The sequence below is a fragment of the Lates calcarifer genome, linkage group LG12, assembly GCF_001640805.2.
Source record: "Lates calcarifer isolate ASB-BC8 linkage group LG12, TLL_Latcal_v3, whole genome shotgun sequence".
In the NCBI taxonomy this organism is placed as follows: domain Eukaryota; kingdom Metazoa; phylum Chordata; class Actinopteri; family Centropomidae; genus Lates; species Lates calcarifer.
In genome coordinates, this window is record NC_066844.1 from 10,315,924 (window position 1) to 10,332,329 (window position 16,406).

Genomic DNA, 16,406 nt, shown 5'->3' on the forward strand with positions numbered 1-16,406 from the left:
TCTCTGATGTAGATGATGTGAATAGGCTGCCCACTTCAGCGGGATGATTTTGATCCACTGTACCTGTGTATGAGCAGCACTCAAAATATTCCCCCACCTTGTCTCCCCATTATTTAAACTGTGCTGCAGTGTGAGGGTGATCAATTTGAGATATTTTATCTCATACTGAGATATATCTTAAGAAATGAGTAAAACTCATGAGATTCAAGTGTGGTTTTATCAATAGTAACATTGTCATTCCATATCATATTTTAGCAATCTAGCCCAGAGCAACCACAAAGATGATCTTTTTGCTCACCATAAAGTTGTGAATCAACACTACAGTTGACGGTAGAGTGACAAATGACAAAAGTGACAAATGACATCATTAAATAATGAGTGACAATTTGAAATAAAAATTAACCAAAAAAAACAAACAAAAATGCCATTGGGCAGAGAAGGGGCATTCTGACATAAAATATTTTTGAACAAAAATGTACATTTTCTAAGTTGCGCTTTCCTAACTACACAATTTCTTAGCTCATTTTCAATGTATATTATACCATTTATTCTTTATCTTTTTTTTTGAGCACTTGGTCCTCCATACAGGAAAATGCAGAGACCTGGTCTGAATGTCTAAATTCTTACAATGTGAAAATAATATTAAAAACTTTATCACCAATGTTGATAAGATTAAGCCTCTCTTTACATAATAAACCTTTGCCCATAAAGTTATTAATTTTGTAATGATTTTCCCCTCATATATTAAGAAATACATGGAAAAAGTCATTATTACCTGCTGTAAAGCAACTCAGACTTAATAAATACACATTAGATAACCTTAATAGTTATGTGTGACTGAGAATAGACTATAACCTGTTGGTTGTATTAGTTAGGCCCACTGGTCCACCCTTCCTTTTCCAGTTTAGGACTACTGTTGGTCTGCTAGTGTCAGGCTCTATTCCAGTAAGGACAAGAGGACATAAAATCATCAGTCTTACATTTCACACATGTAAGTCTGTTTGGTTTATAGCTTCAAGTTCAATCTGGAAGTGCTTTGCACAAGTGAAAAGGTGACAAAATTGAAGGTGAATTCTTCCTTTATTAAATCTTAAAGAGAGAAGTAATCTACAGTGGTGTGACACCCATGAACTGGTCGTTTATAAAGAAGACCAATGTCACTCGTTGACAGCAGTCAGAATACTGTCCTCTAGGAGATCTTTTACATACACATAATGCAGAGGCAAACAGCAAGATGCAACAAACAAGCTTTAAATTAATATAGTATAAACTTGAGATAATATTTTTGATGAAACAACATTCAGTACAATTCAGGTTGTATTTTTCATTCAGTTCTATCTGAAGGTGTTGTGATGCAGCACATCAGAGGTTTGAAAGGTGCAGTTTTGCTGGCTCTTAAAATTCTGCAGACTTGTTTAGATACACTTTGGTTGAGATAAATTGAGTTCTCCTCAAGGCAGAAAACCCTGTTGCCTCCACACAGCAAAGACACAAATATTGACAGCAACATGTACAGACCTCAATTTAATCTTGAAGACCTGCTAAGAGGAATGTGTGGATTGAAAGGTGAACAGAGGAGACATGATAACGTTTTATCTACAAATACTCACACAGCAGATTAAATAATAAGTTTCCAAGGTGGAGCAGAGTTCAGAGCCGTGCATCCATTCAAACCCTGTGTCTGCTAATTTAAATCTGTCTTACTGAAGTCAATTTAAATCTGTATACCACATGTATACTGGGGAGTGAATGACAAGTGTTTTAAGTTGGGGGTTGGACGAAGGGTTTGGGTCACCACCAGGTGCTTCTGCAGAGAGACATCGATCCTCACCCACCTCATTGTTTTGGGTTACGGGCGAGGACGTCACAAACAGCCCAAGCACACACATACTTAAAAGTTGTGTGCGTGTTGGTGCTCCTCTGAGAAAAACACACTGGTGGAGCCCAGTAGAAATATCAGCAGAGTAACCCCGCTGTTCAGCAGGCTGCCCTCATATCATACTACTCCAGCCAGAACTGGATACTTGCATGTTTTCGGTTCTGGCCTCTTCCTGTCACCTCTTAGCTCCCAGCAAACCTAAATGAGCACTTTGACTGATTCAGACGCTGGCTATGGTGTTAGCTTTGTCCTGAGAAACAACTGCCCTGTAAAGTGAGCGACTGGAGGTGAGGTTGAGCTTACAGGTTGAGTGGGAGCTAAGACGAAAGGGGTCGGGAGGTGAGTCTAATATGAGAGCAGCCCACTAAACGAGCAGGGTTTAACCTCAGCAGCCAGCCTGAGTGATGTCTCCACCGGAGCTCTTGGTCACCTCCAAGGTGGTAAAGACCTAAAAGGACAAATACGAAACAAAAGTCAGCCAGTGCAGCTTTATTACATGGCTTCTAACAGCTATCCAAGTTTTTTGTTAAGGCTAAGGATTAAACAAAAAAAACAAAAAACAAAAAAACTCACTGGTCTAAATGAGACAGTTTGTGGTGAATGAATGAAATTAACATCTAATTAAATCACAGGATCATCAGAAAGACCCTAATATTACTCTGATGGAAACAACATCCTTAATCTCAGATGAAGATATTTGGGCCAAAGTTTGTTACAAAATGAAATTACAAATGTAAAACATCAAACATGAGGCACTTGAGATGCTTAATGTACTGCAATTATTACCATACTACATTAACATAATGAATGAATAATGCTGAGATCTTAAGCAATTAGGTTTAATTAAGTTAATTAATACACAGCATGCATCACAGTAGAAGAAATATATTTGAATACTAATTCAGGTTAAAATTTACAACAAACTAAAAGATAAAAAATAAATAAAAATAAAAAACCCTTCATTAGATGATAAAGGAAATTCAGACCTCAAAAAACAGACATGTTAATACTTTAAGCTGTTGCCTGTGGCTGCCCTGTTTAATGTGGTCTGATCAAATGTGTGTCTGGCACAGCCTGATCATTCGCACAGAATTAGACTGAAAAAGTAGCCAACTGCGTGAGCAATAAATATTTCAACAGGAAGCAAATCTTGGCCTTGGCAGAACTGATTGATGTGAAGAGTGATTTAGTGACAGGACTTCTACGAAAATACACAGCTTTCAGTTTGAGTTCAACATGTTTGTTATAGTTGTTATCTTGTATATAGCATTTTGTCATTTCCTGCTGCTGGTTAGTCAACAGAATCCTATTGCTACATACTGTAAAAACTAGTCATCTTCCGTTATATCGTACTCTCTGCCATATTAGATCTGCCACAAGTTTGTACTGTATGGAAATTTTATGCTACCAAGAAGAAAAGAAAAGGGGGAAAAAAAAAGACTTGTCCTCCTACCTCAGCACAGGTCGGGTGAATGCCGATGGTGCTGTCCAGCTGCTCCTTAGTGACTCTACATTTCATGGCTGCACCAAAGCCCTGTGTCACCTCTCCTGCATTTGGGCCCAGGTAGTGGAACCCAATGACACGATCCTGCAAAACAAAAACATTATCATTCATGTGACACATCAAAGGACTTCAAGTTGCTGGTTGCTAAGGTCTTACTTCATACAACTGTGTTTAAGTATTAGTAACCTTACATCGTCCAGTTTATTGCAGATGATTTTGCCGTAGCATCTGTTGTTGTCCCTGCCAGGCACAGTGAACTCCAGAGGCCAGAACAGACTGTGAAACACCTGAACAGAAACCAGAAAGACAGTGATGCTCCGTGACGGTGTAAACAGCAACCAGCTGCATTTTATAAGAACTGTCTAACATCAGTTCTTCTCAGCTAAAATTATTTTATATTAGCAGGCAGCACTAAAAATAAAGAATTTTGATATGGAAATAAATCTGTGGTCAAAGTATGCCTGGGTGAACTGAGGAGCTCATATTTTTGTGCCAAAAAAAAAAAAAAAAAAAGCACAACCAAGGGTCACACAGTTACAAAGAGGCATGCTTAAAGCAGGAACTTGAGGGAAACAGCAGACAAAATTTAGCAGTTCTATAATCAGATGTAGACAACACACTTCAGTTCTCAAGGAAGAAAACATACAAATTTACACACATGATCAAGTGACTCAGCAGCACTGTAAGACAAGTATTTAGGCAACATTAAAGAAAATATGTTTCTAGCCAAGTGTAGTGATGTAAGAGGATTATAAGTCTTCACTGATTTGAGGAACCCAAATTACAAAGCAGAACTCTTGACTTAGAGACGCACTTTATTCCAGCCTGTCACAAGGTTCAGCGTAAGAGGAACCAGATCTCTAATTAATTATTCAGATGACTGTATGTGTGTAAGAGTCTGTGTGTGTGTTACCTCAATGTTGTCCTGCCCATAAAGCTCAATGGCTCTCTCCTCTGACAGACCACAGGAACCATACTCCAGTGGGGTGAAAACAGTTGTGGGAACATTGATGTAGTCACACTGCACAAACAGACAATTAGTTACTGTTTGTTGTTATGGGAAATAAATCCTCCTGCTGTCACATGTCACACAATATTCCTGTGATAATTGAATAATGGAAGCCTTGACATCCAGGTTTCAGTGGGTCTACAAGTGTCTCTTAAGGTTGGTGTACCTTGAGTGTTGATCCCCTGTAGAGACGTCGTGCCAAAAGCTTGCCAGCCTGGATGGCAACAGGTGTCAACTCCCACTTGCCTTCCAGAATGTCTCCAATGGCATAGATGTGGGGCACATTGGTCTGCTCTTCATCATTCACTGGAATCTTTCCATTCCTAAAGGATGGTACAGGAGAGTTTGGTGAGGAAGAACAAACCATACTTTATTTAAATGTCATGTATATTTTTAGGAGACCAAAATGACATTTTTTAGTCTCACTAGATGGCAAAGTTTCCCCATATTTAATTATATCATTCTGAGCCTCTGGAACATAAAAAAAAAACAGAAATACAAGAAACACACGACTATAGCTAAATATTTATTTAGCCAAATATGCAAGAGCAGCAGAGGACTATCTGTCCATCACACAGCAGAGATCAAGTTAAGTGTGTCTAAGTTCATGTTGGGTAGCATGGAGAGATATAGCTGTAGCAGTATTTGTATAACCTACATTTATATTCTACTCTGTACAGCAGCAGAACAAGCAAACCTGCTGATGGCCCTGAACCCAGGGTTTCAGGGGCCCTGAGGCTGTGTATCAGCTTCAAGTGAATACTACTATGGTCATAAGACTGGGGCATATGACTTGGAGCACTCCTTTAAGCTGGCCTCATGCTATCTTAATCCCTGTTGGCCTCTTAGGCTGAACCATTCAGTTCTTCACAAAATAGTGGAAAGACTACATTATGGAATAAAAGACTACATTCACAATGCCTGTAACTCTAGTTTTCCATTTAAAAAGTTCTGGAATTATACATGGAAAAAACAGAACAGGAAATGCATTGATGAGGCACAATAAGACAAACTGACTCTTATCAAGTTAGATCAGAAAATGCAACATAAAAATGCAACATAATGACATCAGCATGTAAAGCTCTTACATTTAGACATTTTCCTCCATTAAAAACGTGCTGATACACTATACAAGGGTCTGCTCATCTTACTATCAAGACAGCCCTCCTATTTCCTGATCAAATCCCCAAATGCCCTCACACACGAACCCTGCAGAGAGCCATGGGAGGGGGATAACTGCTGAATCACTATGACTGAATCACAAGTCTTAAAGGCACAGGCTGCCACATGTAATGGGGGTGAATGTGCATAGAAAAACATATGTATATATATATATACACACACACATGTACAATGAGACAATGAACTTACTTGGAGTTGACTTTGACCCCTGCCTTGTCCAGACCAATCTTGTCTGTGCACGCGTCTCTGCCCACTGCTATCAACACCTGCAGAACAAAAAAATGGTTTGTTGAGTTTAAAGAAAATCCTGAGCCAGTAAAGTTGCTGTTGCTTAATTGGCACAAGAACAGCTACATATAAAAATCAAGAATAGACCCTGAACCAACAAAATTATGGAGCCCCGAAGTGTTAAGTAATAAATAAGCTAAGACGATCTCAGCATTTTGTTGCAGTAATTATTCTAAACTCCCTAGCTGGCCTAGTTTGTGAAAGCTGGCTATGTGCGCATCATTAGCAGTCTTGTTAGCTAAAGCTTAAAAGCTTAAGGCTGAAAAAAGCTGAATTAACTCAGGGGGAAACATCACAGGAACACCAGTAACAGACAGGAGAGTTAGAGGAAGGATAAAGTGATCAATCAGTACATACAGTGTTGTACTCGCCCTCGATGATCTCATCGGTTTCTGTGGACTTGGCTGTCACCTTCAGCCTGCCAGGAGTGCCTGCTTCCAGCTCCTCTACCTGACAAATACAGACATAGGGGAGTCACAGGGGGGAAAAAAAATAATTGAGCTTCCTGTCAAATGTCATCCTGATAAATAAGATTTATGAAGCAATATGGTAAGACAATAAATCTGGTTACACACAGATCAAAGTCTGCTGACTACCTGTTACCTTACCAATGGAGGCTATTTTATGTAAGATGGAATGGCTGTAATTTTGATGAGTTATGCCTATTTCTAAATATTAAGTTTCCACTGCAGCTAGCCATATTAAAACAAACATGTTTTACTTTAACAGGCAGTGTTTTTACTGTCTTTAGTATTGCCTTTCATTTGTAAACCACTTTGGATAAAAACAACTGCTAGAGTAAATGTGAATTTCCATTGAGGCAGCAGTTTAACATAGACAAACAGCAGTCTAGTTAACACTAACCTTTATGGGGACATATTTGCGGAGAAACTTAACGCCATGCTCCTCCATGTGCTCTCCAGCACGGTTGGCCATGTCCTGGTCAAAGCCTCTCAGTAGGATGGACCGGACCATGATGGTGACATCAAGACCCAAGCCAGCCAGAAAACCACCGCACTCCAGGGCCACGTATGACGCCCCGATGACCAGAGTCTTTCCCGGGCAGTAAGGCAATGAGAAGAGGTCGTCACTTGTGAAATAAAAGAGAGGCATAGAGGATGTCAAAGCAGAGCTGAGTAAAACATAAAGCTGCAGTGTTATTTATGTCATAACTAATCAGTTCTTCCATTCCTTTTAAGTAAGTGCAGGAAGCAGAGGATTCACCTTAACTTCATGTTAACTGGTGAAATCTACATTTCTCTTTCTTTATTTTTGTCTTTTTTTCTCTCTCTCGACAGGGTGTTACCACAGTCTCCACTGCCCACTTACCATAACTGTTGTTTCAAATTAAAAGTCCACTGCAGAGTCACATAACTGCAACTGCAAACATTGCAGCAGTGACAATAATTTTCCAGGAGTAAGCAGCCGCAGCAGAATGTATACAATTGAAACACTGCAGACATAAAGTTGGCGTCTTGGCCATAGCTCGGTTATGAAATTCTACAGTACGGCAAAGCGTCTCTCATGCTGGGCTGCTGACAGCCTTGTTAGCCAGCTTTAACTTGCCATAATACCAGTAGTTTCCACTTTAGCTGGGCATACAGCTCTCTATGGGCAGAACTTAAACACTGAACCCGAGAGTATCAGAGCAGTTTCCATCACAGTTAGTTTTGCGGTTTGGTCATTTTAAGACTTGGTTATAATGTGTACAGTCTGTCACACTGTTGCTCCTGCATTGCGCTGTATGTGAACTGCAAGGTGGGGGGGCTAAACTTTACAAAATATGCACCACACAATCCACTTTTAAAGGACAGCTGTACTGTGCATACAGAGCTGCATGGCACGGGGTTGTGTCTTATGTCACATAACCACCTTTGGTTTGTAGGACTAAGTGAGCAGCAAGACACCATCTGAAGGTTGCCAAAACAGCAGCATAATCACTTAAAACACCTGAGGATAATCTTGCATAACATTTAGACAGCTGGGAGATTAATGAATGCCCTGAGGCACAGCCACCTGCAGAGGACACAAGAGTCCAGATCATTAAAGGATGTGTTTGTGTTTTCAGAGATCATACTTTGTCAGACATCTGCTGAATCCACCCTCTGGTTTAAAAATGGGCTCTAGATGGGGCTTCAACTAACACAGCATGTTGTTAGATAGGTCTCTTGGTGCTAGTAGGGCTGAATGCCTTGGGAAACTTTTGACTGGTGAGCATGAATGAATGTCTGTCTGTCTGTCACACAGGGAGATGATGCGATGTGATTAACCACTGGGTCAGAGTCAAGAATCATGTCATGTAAAAATAATCATAGCCTTTGCAGTTTGCTAATTGCATCAGTTAAAGTCGCAATTTTGTTTAAAATTTGATAACTTGTTCAGCCTTCGGTGTCAGATCCACCATGTCCTTGGCATCCCGCTCTCACCTGGTGATGCAGTACTCCTTGTCTCCAGGAATGCCCAGGTAGCGCGGCCTCTCGCCTGTAGCTAAGACAAACTTAGCTGCTGTGTAAAATGTCTCCTTCCCTCGTTTGTTTGTCGCCTGTCAGAAAATACAACATATCCAATTTGGACTGATTAATCAAGCATAGACTTTATTTCAATGAGGTGCAGGATGTTTTGATACATCTATTCATTAAGGAGCAGACAGTGATGCGATCAGAAGTAGAAAAGCCAATGTTACTTGGGGTATAGCTGTTTGTCTTGCAGGTATTGGAGAAAAGGCGTGGCAGAGGGACATCAGCACCTGAGCGTGATAGTGACTCTGACATACCTGGGCCCTGTGTGCCAGTGATCCTGATAAAAACCCTTTCAGAGCTCAGTTCTGGTTCTCTCTCTCTCCTGCCTGAGACACCCATTTGGTTTTTAGGTTTGTTCATTGTTTTAAAATAAAATAATTTGCTAGTTGGAACAGAGTTTGAATTGCAAGTGTGTGGGTTTTGGCTGAGGCATATGGTCATGCCTATTTCCCGTACCATCTATGTTTGGGAGATGCATTTTGGTTGAGGAAGTTGATTTGGTTGCTGTTCAGTTAACGGAGTGTTTTGTTCAGCAGGCAGGTCAGAGCTGTCAGGAGTGATTGCATGAGGTGTTAGTGTGCTAAGTTGTGGTTTTTGTGGAGTTAGGTTTAGCAACATGGTCCTAAATGGGCTCGTTGGCTTGTTTTTTTTTTGTGTGTGTGGCGTGCAGTTAGAGCAGCATCTCCACCACTTGTCACAAACCGGGCGCACGGCAATGACAAAAGAAGGAGATGATGTCCCTCTGCTACGCCTTTCTCCACTACCTGCAAAACAAACAGCCACACCCCAAGTAACAAGCACAACACCAGAGAGAGGGTCATCACACTAACGATAACAACATTGCAGAAAAGGCACCAAATAATGGAGGTAAATGTTACCAAAGCTGTTATGATGAACAAACAAAAACAGGTCATCACAACAAACTCAACAGACACCATTCAAAGCAGACAGCTCATCAAGATTAGTGATGAGATTTGGGATGCCAACTTTGCCATCTAAGGTGGAAGACCTTAATCTATGTAAACAAGATACACTGCATATTGTAATTATAGAAACTGCTGTCCATCAAGTCTCCTACAAGTCAAACCAAACCAGCAGTCCCAGTTAAATATCTGCACACACACTATGTTCCTTTATGTCAAAAGTACTCATTTACCTTGATTTTGTGTGGTTCAATGAACTCTGCATAGGCATTGACATAGTTCACATTCTTGTCTCTCAGTGCCACCCTGTAGCCCCAGTTCAGTGAGCCAATGTAGTTGTTTACCGCCGTCCTCATCGTCTCCCAGTTGTGTTTCACTGAGGACAGACAAACAGAAAGACACTCATCAGTGGAATGAGTAGAATGACAACAAGTGGTTACTGATGAGGCCTGGCTCCAATTTTCAATGGCAAGCTAGTGACTTGTCATGACCCCCTGGATTGGTGCCCTGGGCTCTCACCTGTCTCCTCAAACTCCCAGCCGAACTTGCGGGCATCCTGCATGGCTGTGCCCAACATGGCTGTCTGGTGCATCAGCTTCTTGGGAATGCAGCCCACATTCACACAAGTTCCACCGAGACCTGATCACCATAGCAGAGCACATTAATGACACATGGAAATGGTCAATTAGCACCCAAACTAGATTCAAATAAATACTGCATCACATGTTTCTAACCAAGTATCCTGAAGTGAAAGCATCTTACCCCAGGTGGTTCCTTTTGGTGTGGGTACAACATAGTCCAGCACCATGACCTTCTTCCCCAATATAGCAGCTTCCTAATATTAAAACAGAACGAGTGTTACTGCATTACATTTCTGCAATCTGTATACAAGTTGGAAGAATTAATGGCTCAAACAAAACTGTGGTTACTCATTATAGCATTACATTATCAGCTTCAGTTTCACTCTGATTCTCTGACAAAGTTCCAGAATTGCACAACAGAGCAATAGCCACTGTAATAAAGCAGGTAACACTGTGAATGTGTTGTAGCATATTTTTTCACCTTTGAACAGGCCAGACCCCCGGATCCTCCTCCGATGACAATGAGATCGTAGTCATAGGATTCATTTTCACCATTCAGTAGCTGCTGCAGGCTGCCATCCTTATGAGCCTGACAGAAATAGGAACATGTCATTTGAAGATACCACATTTGGCCATGGGAAATCATGAGAAGCATTTGTCACTACTTTCTGACATTTTATAGACCAAGTGATTCTTTGAGGAAAATACGCAAAAACAATTATTAGTTCCAGCCCTGTAGTCAACATTGAGGCTTTATTAGCCAGAGAACAGTTGGAATTAAGTCATTTTTGATACTATTAAGATAATCACTGTACTAATCAATTAATTGTTTCAGTCTTTCAAGAAAAAATGTCAAACATCTGTTAGTTTTACTTCCCATACATGACCCATGCATTAATTAGTTGCTGCTCTAAAAACCTGTTTCCATCCATCTCATTTAGCTGCACAATAACAGCACATGCCACTACTGCCTAATTGGGCTGATGACTCCATGCGGCGGGTAAAGAAATTACCACCTATACAAACAGCTTCATTAACGACACAGACCAGTAAACACATTTTGCATATTCAAATCAACACCAAAATTTATCACAGCATCTATACTTACTGCAGCTGTTTGACCAGCTGATAAGACTTAAAGTGCAGACGGCACATTGACTATGACACTATTTAAGCTGGTTTACGAGCACATGTCACAATGTACAAAGTGGCACAAATGAAATGTAGTTGCCCTTCCACCAGGCCTAATGTTTTCCTGCTTTAGGACACCTAAAGGGCAATATGACTGTTATACTGACTGTAATATGATTTTCTCCCGTTTCTAATATTTGCTAATATGTACGGCTCACTGGCCTGATCTGTTGGCACACCCAGATGTTTTTGGTTACACTCCTGCCTTTCCTGCAGTGTCTGCTGTGACAAAGGTATATTGGGTTATCTTTTGTTCCGTGTTTGGGAGGGAAGAACACACTGTGCACTTCATGAATCCTTTCGATGCAAATATAAAAACTACTGAGCTGAGCTTCAAATCACTTGGTCAGTTGAGCCAAACAGGCTTGTTTGTACATAGTTTCTAGAGAAAGAGCAAGCCACTTCCTCAGTGATATCATGTATTGAGGAGATACATAACATTTACAGTGATATATTACACAAGGATTCTGAGCACCAAAGAACAAGACAATCAAACAGCTACAAAAATTTGTTCCTTACCTGCATTGTTTTGTCACAGCCGCCAACATGCGTCTTGTTGATAAAGACATTAGGAACAGTTTTCTGTCCAGTCATCTCAAGCAGCATATCCTGGTAGCTGGTTCCATCCTCTGGACAGAAAAGTGAATGTTGCTTACATGCAATATAATAGGGACAATGAAACCTAAGCAAACCTAAGTATCTACTTTTCATATGGTAACAGTTGCTCTAGCCCTGCATTGTGAATTTGTTTTGAAATCTTACCTGATATCTGTCAATATACAAATACATGGAAATACTAAAAGAGGAAACACGCTATGCCATGAAAGATTTTAGCCACCGAGTTCATTACTCTGCTTCAGCAAACCTTAGAGTCTCTTATTGCACTGACACTATGGCCTCTTAAAGAAAGCAAAAAGAGACTGGGCTCAAATACCCACCCATTTTTTAAAAGTCTGTATGTAGTCAGTTTGACCCATAGTTAGGTCTTTTTCACCAGTCAAAACTGACTAATAATGCAAAGTAGCATGGTTGCTATGGTTACTTGCTGTTTAATATGCTCAATGAGGTTTCAATTGATAAGATTCTTGAGGGTGATTAATTAACTGATTAATCATCAGCATTGCAGTAGACTACCTTCAACACAACAGCTGAGACCATGACAGAAATAACTCAACAGAGGTTTGAGTTTACTGAGATATGGCATGAGGCCAAGATATCCTCTGTGAGTGACTCAGCATGTTTTGTGCTGCTGCAAAGGAAGACTAAAGCGCAGTCTGGGGAAACACAACATCCCTACAGCATGTGGATTAAAATTAAATTCTGAAAATGTATTTTTGATTTTTTTCATGTTAAATTAAGTAAGAAGAACAAGACAGGCAAAGGACAAAGTCAGCAAACTGACAACACAGGTGAAAAAATGCAAACGAGATACAGGATTTCCAAACATAAAATATGGAACCTTGCACCTTACATGGTAGATGTTACCACATAGTACACCTTACAAGTATTAGTTCAAATAATTAATATCCATGAAATGTGTCAAATGATTCATAAATGTTTATTAACATTTTACTATGATTATGTCATTTACCATCTGTTGCTGTGACAGCCTCCACTTATGGGTTAATATCAAAGTTGTTGAAAAATACATTGATACACATTTATATCTGCTTACAACTACATAATAGTCTGTTGCAACATTTTTATTAAATGTTTCTTCTCTGCTTATAAATGCCAATTTGGGGCCTGAAGTAAAGGATTATCAAGGTACCACAATGTCTAGGACATTAAGTCTGTTTCAGAGGCACAGAAATGACAACATGCAAGTCTGCATATATTTATGTAAATATGAAATACTGGACGAGACTTCGCTTTGATGGTACTGTTGTGATACTGCATTTTAATTTGAGTGTTAGAAAACCATTTTTAAAACCCGTCATTGAACCTGACAACAAATGTTGTGAGGCAAAACCAACATTGCATAAGGCATTTTACTTCAACTGCAAACGTAACTAATCGTCTCTATCTTACCAATGAGGTCCAGCTCCACCACGTTACACTCGACTTTCAGCTCTGTAAACAGGTCTTTTACCTGGGAAGACACAATATGAAAAAACGACACATTATTTTCCTTGAGTCACATAGTACAGTACATATTCTCCAAATGACACTAGTATAACCCGACACTAGTATAACCCGAATCACCCTTTCATTTTAGCAGCAAAGACTGACTCTAAATTGTTTTGCTCGCAGATAACCAAAAACTCCTAAATCCACCATTAAAATGAATATTAAAGCATTTCTTTGGTTCAGAAAATCCCGTGTTAAACGTTAGCTAACCCACTCAGTGACTCAGTTATGTTGCTGGACGACCGAATTTAGCTACAAGGAACCAAACTAAAGTGGGAACTACATAAATTACCTAGCAACTTAATTAATCTTCAATGACACAAGTGTTGTGACAGCTGATCTTCTGAAATCTAATTCGCTGAACTGATATTTGTTAGCTTTAAGCTATAAATTATGTAACTTTTCTACAGGCGAGCACAAAAAGATAAGCAGCTAACCAGACACATTACATGATAACGCCACATTTATCTCTACTAAGTGTCAAGCCAACATTAGTTGTAAATCGGTTCGACCTTGGTTGCTTTGTGTGGTTTTGCTACCTCTGAAGTACTAAACTCCGTGTTCAAGCGCTAACGAACAGAAGTCCCTTGCTGTATAAATGTAGCATGAACAAGCCAGCAATTAGACCAAGCCCGTCTACTTCGCGGGAGAAGGTGGAAGTTTCTGACCGGCGTAAGTGAGGTCTCCTCCTGCGACTAAACGAAAACTTACCTTCACACAATACGGACAGTAGCTTTTGCTGAAAACCACTACTTGATTGGAGTCAATAAGCTGCTGTATCCGAGATTTGAGTTCACTCTTCCCGGTGTCATTTTCGATAGGCGGCATTTTCAAGGTATTTCCGTCTGCCTGCGCAGGGCAAGCTTCAAATAGACGGCTGACTACAGAATGAGGGGAAAAAATTAACTACGCCGCACCAACTCTCTCTTTGTAAATGTATCCCTCTGTATCCCGGTGCTTCCTCTAAGAGAAAATACTAGAAAGCTGTCGAACCGCCGATCTATCCTCGGCTCCCTTTCCTCTGCTGACAGCAACTAGTCTACCACCCGCGCCAAACGTCTTTTATTATTTCTTGCCTCGCTACTATGGGTGCACTCGATCTGTGTCACCTTATTCACCGCCCATTACGTTGCTAATGATTGTTAACAGGAAGAGCTCCGCCCACACGCTCAATCCCGTGCTTTAAAACGCACCCACCCACAAAACGTCACAGGGTTGCCGATTTACATGACCTAAGAGAACGAAACTATCATCCCCCTGAAATACTTGTATTTAAACCAACTATTCAGAGTTAAACGCGTATTTACATCAAAACACAAAGACTACATAGAAATTGGGACTACAAAAACCGAAGTAAGGGGGCCTGCAGGCACCTTTGAAAGATAGCTAATCTTAATTTATGAAAGAAGTAAAACGAAAAAAAGTATGGATGAATTAATATTTAATATGGTAATAATGGCTCATAATGTGGCTTAGATATTCAGAGTATCTATTACTACTACTTGTCTTAAGTGTTCAGAGTGTGGTTCGTGTGAGCAATAGTCGGTTATTTGGCCCCATCTGCCGGTGAAAATAGTCTATGACAATAACAGGTGCCGTGGGATACCCCCTATACTACCTCTCGATGGGGTCATCTACGACTAGGTTGCCTACTTCATGCCTTATTGTATTCCCATGATCACTTCCCTCTCACATCAATATAGAACTGTACTGTGGCATAACAGTTTTTGTTCACTGTCCATAGAATAACTTGAAATAGGTAAGTAAGTAACTATTTAAGACAAGAGGCACTCCAACGGTTTAATATTGCACTTTCATAAAACTGGGGAATTCATAAAAGATAGATAGAGAGAAAATGTTAAAAATGTAAAAAATGAAATCTCAGCCCCAAAGTAAGATAACCCTGATGACATTATCAGGGTTATTTTTTCAGACTTAAGATAACTCTTTTCAGAGCCATGGAGGATATGGCAGTTTTTACATGCTGACTTTCACAGCTCCTTGTGACACATTAACTCATCTTCATATAGCCTACTGTATAAAATAGGTGGAGTGTCCCTTTAAGAAAATCTCAATAAAATAATCTTAGAGGTATATGAACTAAACCTTTTCTACTGGCATTATTTGTTCTTTAAATAATTAGTGTTGATAAAAAGATAAACACACACACACACACACACACACTGTAAGTTATTGCACTGATGTAGTTAATGCAGGGCCATAGCCATAGCCATATTCATAGTACTGATGACTTGAGGCCCCCAGTGCCACCCTACCGCCCAAGTTCAGTAAATTGTTTTTGATTATTTGATCTTGCAATAACTGTTTTTGTTTGTTTGTTTGTTTTGACCTCTTTGGGCAGTGGAATCAAATTATGAAGACAACAATGACATATCCACTCATCCAACAGTTACAGAGCAACATTAGGATTTATTTGGAGCCATGTTTCTGGCCACCTGATAAATGTGAGTCTAATATTCACTCTCTCTATTTCCTCAGGGATATATCTGGATCTTTAGCTGTGAAATGCTCCACTTGGTGTTCAATAGCTTGTCACTAACTGTGTCGGTCTGCTGTTTGGTGCTGGGAAGGTAGCGATAGTTTTGAAGACAGCTGTGGACTCAGTTGATCACTAGACAGCATTTGATACATTGTTGTTTTGTTTTTTTTTTTTAAAAATATTGATTTAAGCAACTTTAAAATTAAGAAATTAAGTAAGATTATATTTTCAATCAATTATTTTTATTTACCTCATTTATCTGTTCAGTTAATTTTAGAGTTAACTTTACCTCCTTACATGCTGATGGAGTACTAAATCCCTTTTATTTGTATAAGTTTGCATGCACATGAATGTGTACGTTTGTCTAAAAAAATTAGGGCATATTTAGTGAAAACTTTATCATTTTTCTCTGAAATAATGTAATCCTCTCCTCTGAAACAGTAACCAGGCGCTGACTGGGCTGAATAATCCTACTGACATCAGTTACATTCTTGTATTCTTTTTTTCATATCTACATTATCAACACCAAAAGTCACATTTACACATAGTTTTAGTCAGTAGCTTAATGGCACCAGGAGGTGGGAGGTCATGAGTTAAGGACACAGGTTTAGTCAGTGTAGATGTAATTTCTGCTGTATGATTGAAAATGTCAACCAAATGAAATGTAGAGCGTTTTATTTCCTTTTTGTGAGGTCGAGGT

General features: G+C 39.7%; 1 protein-coding gene across 1 annotated transcript; it reads right to left on the bottom strand.

Moving 5' to 3' along the window:
- Nucleotides 1-1,061: 1,061 nt before the first annotated feature.
- On the bottom strand, nucleotides 1,062-14,303 carry txnrd3 (thioredoxin reductase 3). Its single transcript, XM_018667572.2, has 16 exons — nucleotides 13,918-14,303; nucleotides 13,108-13,168; nucleotides 11,596-11,705; nucleotides 10,367-10,474; nucleotides 10,067-10,139; nucleotides 9,824-9,943; nucleotides 9,538-9,680; nucleotides 8,289-8,404; nucleotides 6,727-6,952; nucleotides 6,220-6,312; nucleotides 5,764-5,840; nucleotides 4,559-4,715; nucleotides 4,297-4,404; nucleotides 3,575-3,670; nucleotides 3,333-3,467; nucleotides 1,062-2,327 (listed from the first exon to the last, which is right to left on the bottom strand). The coding sequence occupies exons 1-16, from the start codon at nucleotides 14,032-14,034 to the stop codon at nucleotides 2,265-2,267; spliced, it is 1,803 nt and encodes a 600-aa protein (XP_018523088.1). The 5' UTR covers nucleotides 14,035-14,303; the 3' UTR covers nucleotides 1,062-2,264.
- Nucleotides 14,304-16,406: the final 2,103 nt, after the last annotated feature.

What these genes read in the sequence shown, in the direction of transcription:
- txnrd3 (XM_018667572.2), bottom strand. Translation starts at nt 14,034, where the DNA reads ATGCCGCCTATCGAAAATGACACCGGGAAGAGTGAACTCAAATCTCGG. An exon ending in ACTGTCCGTATTGTGTGAAG is followed by an intron (nt 13,169 to 13,917) that starts GTAAGTTTTCGT and finishes GTGTCTTCCCAG; the next exon opens with GTAAAAGACCTGTTTACAGA. An exon ending in GCAAATATGTCCCCATAAAG is followed by an intron (nt 6,313 to 6,726) that starts GTTAGTGTTAAC and finishes TGTATTTGTCAG; the next exon opens with GTAGAGGAGCTGGAAGCAGG.